The 3,842-nt window shown below is 42.5% G+C and overlaps 2 protein-coding genes across 2 annotated transcripts in view; both read left to right on the top strand.

Moving 5' to 3' along the window:
* Positions 1-237: 237 nt before the first annotated feature.
* On the top strand, positions 238-2,138 carry LOC311228557 (tripartite motif-containing protein 16-like). The gene has a single exon (XM_084314456.1). It carries the CDS (start codon positions 324-326, stop codon positions 1,983-1,985), a length of 1,662 nt encoding a protein of 553 aa, XP_084170582.1. The 5' UTR covers positions 238-323; the 3' UTR covers positions 1,986-2,138.
* Positions 2,139-2,603: 465 nt separating this feature from the next.
* Positions 2,604-3,842, top strand: part of LOC311228186 (creatine kinase, testis isozyme-like) — a gene marked incomplete at both ends in the record, with an annotated part of 7,833 nt that continues 6,594 nt past the window's right edge. Inside the window, one exon of the mRNA XM_084314098.1 lies at positions 2,604-2,620. Within this exon, the coding sequence (XP_084170224.1) occupies positions 2,604-2,620 (17 nt within the window). The remainder of the gene's footprint in view (positions 2,621-3,842) is intronic.

Here is a 3,842-nt window from a genome sequence, read left to right as displayed (position 1 = left end):
TACCCTTTTCTCTCTGTCTCTCTTTGTGCTTATTAGTTTGAGTGGGTTTCCTTGACAAAGTAAACGAATTAGAGGTAGTTGATGATGAGAGAAAGTCCTGAACTATGTAAAAACATCTTCTATCTATGAATCACAGTAAACTACTAGACACTGTCTCTTTAAAGCGACTCCTCCCCTGGATAACGATAACCAGGAAGCACCTCTCACCACCCACACGATCAGAGTTCACTCTATAACCAGGAAGCACCTCTCACCGAACACACGATCGGAGTTCATTCTTCCTGAGAAAACAAAACTTAGTGTCGTTGTCTTTGTAGAATAAAATGGCGTCGTCGTGGGAAGGAGTTGATCTGTACCGGGACCAGTTCTGCTGTTCTATCTGTCTGGATGTACTGAAGGATCCGGTAACTATTCCCTGTGGACACAGCTACTGTCTGGGCTGCATCAAAGACGGCTGGGATCACGATGATCAGGAGGGGATCTCCGCGTCATGTCCCCAGTGCAGGGAGACTTTTAATCCGAGGCCTGTTCTGAAGAAAAGCAACGTGCTGGCTGAAGTGATAGAACAACTAATGAAGACGGGACTCTTGTCTGCTGCTCCTCCTGATCACTGTTATGCTGGACCTGGAGACGTGGCCTGTGATGTCTGCCCTGGGAGAAAGCTGAAAGCCCTCAAGTCCTGTCTGGTATGTCGGGCTTCTTACTGTGAAACTCACCTCCAGACTCACTATCAATCTGATACCTTTAAGAAACACAAGCTGGTCGAAGCCTCCACACAGCTTCAGGAGAACACCTGCTCTCGTCATGGTGAAGCTATGAAGATTTTCTGTCGTACTGATCAGCAGTGCATATGTTATTTGTGTTCCATGGATGAACATAAAGGCCATGATACAGTCTCAGCTGCAGCAGAAAGGACAGAGAGACAGAAGGAGCTTGGCATGAGTCAGCAGAAAGTCCACCAGAGAGTCCAGGAGAGAGAGAAGCGACTCAAAGAGGCCCAACAGGCTATTGATTATCTCAATCGCTCTGCTGATAAAGCAGTGGGGGACAGTGAGAGAATGTTCACTGAGCTGATACGCTCCTTGGAGACGAGGCGCTCTGAGCTGAAGACGGTCATCAGAGCCCAACAGAGGACCACAGTGACTCAGGCTGAAGAACTGCAGAAGAGACTGGAGCAGGAGATAGCGGACCTGAGGAGCAGAGCCACTGAGCTGGAGCAGCTCTCAAACACAAAGGACCACATCCACTTTCTACAGAGTTACCCCTCTCTCTCCAATCCCAGTGAGTCTACAGACCCACCCAGCATCAGTCTTTTTCCTCTCCTGTACTTTGCAGATGTGACTGAGGTCGTGTCTGAGCTGAGAGACAAACTAGAGGACGTTCTGAAACAGCAGTGGTCCAGAATCCCAACAACAGCGAATGCAGTTTTACTGCCAGAGCTGAGAGCTGACTTCTTACAATATTCCTCTCAGATCACACTGGACCCAAACACAACAAACGCAAATCTGTCTTTGACTGAGAGGAACAGAAAAGCAACACGGATGCAGGAAGAGCAGTTATATCCTGATCACCCAGAAAGATTTGAAAGGTCTCAGGTTCTGAGTAGAGAAGGTCTGACTGGACGCTGTTACTGGGAGGTGGAGTGGAGTGGATGGGTTTATGTAGCGGCCTCCTACAAAGACATTAGTAGAACAGGCACTATGCTGGACTGTGGATTTGGATTAAATTCCAAATCCTGGGCTTTATTGTGCAGACACAGTGATTACCTCTTCAGACACAATAACGAGAACATAACAGTACCGGGCCCCCGGTGCTCCAGAATAGGAGTGTACCTGGATCACAGGGCAGGGACTCTGTCCTTCTACAGGGTCTCTGACACCATGACCCTCCTGCACAGAGTCAACACCACATTCACTCAGCCTATCTATCCTGGACTTTGGTTTCCATCATTCTCTGCGAAGGCTGAGTTTATTGAGCTGAAGTAGAGATCAGTGACATTCACAACTCCTCTACCCACTTTTATTCATATTTTATATTGTATTTTTCTTTTATTACCTATATTCATTGTCATTCCTCTTCTCCTTCCCCCGTGCTGCTGAATTACCCCAAGGGGATTAATAAAGGTGTATCTTATCTGATCTCATTTTATCTTACCTTACCCTGTCTTATCTTATTGCAGTGTTTTATATCCATTATGGCATTTTATAGTAATATAAAATTGATCATTTCATTAATCTGATCATACTTACTAATACGGCAAGGGTTGGGGGTTCCATGCACATTGTAGCTCAATCGGTAGAGCAAGGCACTAAACATACCAGGGTTAGGGGTTCCATTCCCTTTTTAGCTCAATGGGTAGAAGATGGCATTAACACAGCAAGGGCTGGGGGTTCAATTCCCTGACTTTTTTTTTAGTTTGACTACTGTGCTATATGGTTCTTAAATGGGTACAAGTTGCAACGTTATAACATAGTACTTACTTACACAAAGTATTGAACTTGCTGATGAATAAAATCTCAGAATTAAATTAACATTAGAGTGAGTTTTAATGGATGACACGTGTACAAAAGGGGAACTCCGGGAAGAAATACTGAATTCCAGAGATGGGTGACCGTGAAAGGTATTTAGAGCTTAGTAGAGTAGTATCTGCAAGACAGGTTTGACAAGACAATCTGTCAGCTACAAAGAATCCTTGCCAAGGATTGCATAATTAGCATTTTGAAAAAAAATGCATCCCCCAGCTGTTTTGAGCTATAGGCATAGCATCATGCTAACTGTATAGACTCATGGTGTAGCTTACTAAAGCACTAAAACAAAGTTGTCTATAATTGTTCAAACACAGCCATCAAAAAAAAAAAAACCACCTCCAATGTACAGCCCCACCCCACCTACCCAACCTCCCCCAATGCACAGTTTCTATGTCAAATGTATATACACTCTTTTTCTGGATTTTTTTAGTATCACAAACACTACTGTATTTGAAAATCTGGTATGTCATAATCATAAATGTATAGATGTAGCAGTACTGTCTATCTGTATGTTGTGTGTGTAATATGATGAATTGAAAATGGGGGACCCTGATGGAAACAAGACGAAAGTCTTTCTCAGGTCTGCATCCTCTTAACAATTGTATGTATTGAGCTGTACTGTACTGTACCCATTCTGCAATCTGTTAATAAACTTTTCAATCAATTTCAATCAATGATCATACAAATTTTACTTTGGAGGGCAAAACTTTTTTTTTGAACTTAAATGTGCTTGACCTCTCAAGCCAGGTGTCTCCCTTCTCTGCAGGTTGAGTGAAATGGATGCCTCTTCAAAAATATGTTGTCACATGACCAACTTCTTCTATGGTTTTCTAGATAACAGGGGTGGCACTGCTTGCCCCTTGGCACAACTTACCCCACTCTCCCCTACTTACACGTGGGTACTTGCCGATACAGAGAACCGCTATGATTACTTAATAAATACCATTATAGTTCCAACAATGGCTTTGAACACATGTTTTATTTTCCTCAGATCTTCCTCACTCTCTGACTGTGACAAATTAAATGTACAACATGACGCTGTTGCTGACATTCTAAGTTAAAATAATATGAATAATGTAAAATAATATAAACGTTTTTTTAACATTCAACTTAGTGTTTTCCTGAACAAACTAGCAGGAGTATCCCGATTGGGATATACCGAGTATATTCTTTACAGCCCTATAGTATATTCTTTACATTACTAGTATATTCTTTACAGCCCTAGTATATTCTTTACAACCCTAGTATATTCTTTACATTACTAGTATATTCTTTACAGCCCTAGTATATTCTTTACAGCCCTAGTATATTCTT

The sequence above is a fragment of the Notolepis coatsorum genome (genome assembly GCF_963971535.1).
Source record: "Notolepis coatsorum genome assembly, chromosome: 5".
NCBI lineage: Eukaryota > Metazoa > Chordata > Actinopteri > Aulopiformes > Paralepididae > Notolepis > Notolepis coatsorum.
This window is presented reverse-complemented; position numbering and strand designations above follow the sequence as displayed.

Bases quoted from the DNA above. Each gene is read 5' to 3' on its own strand.
- LOC311228557 (XM_084314456.1), top strand. From the start codon at position 324: ATGGCGTCGTCGTGGGAAGGAGTTGATCTGTACCGGGACCAGTTCTGC.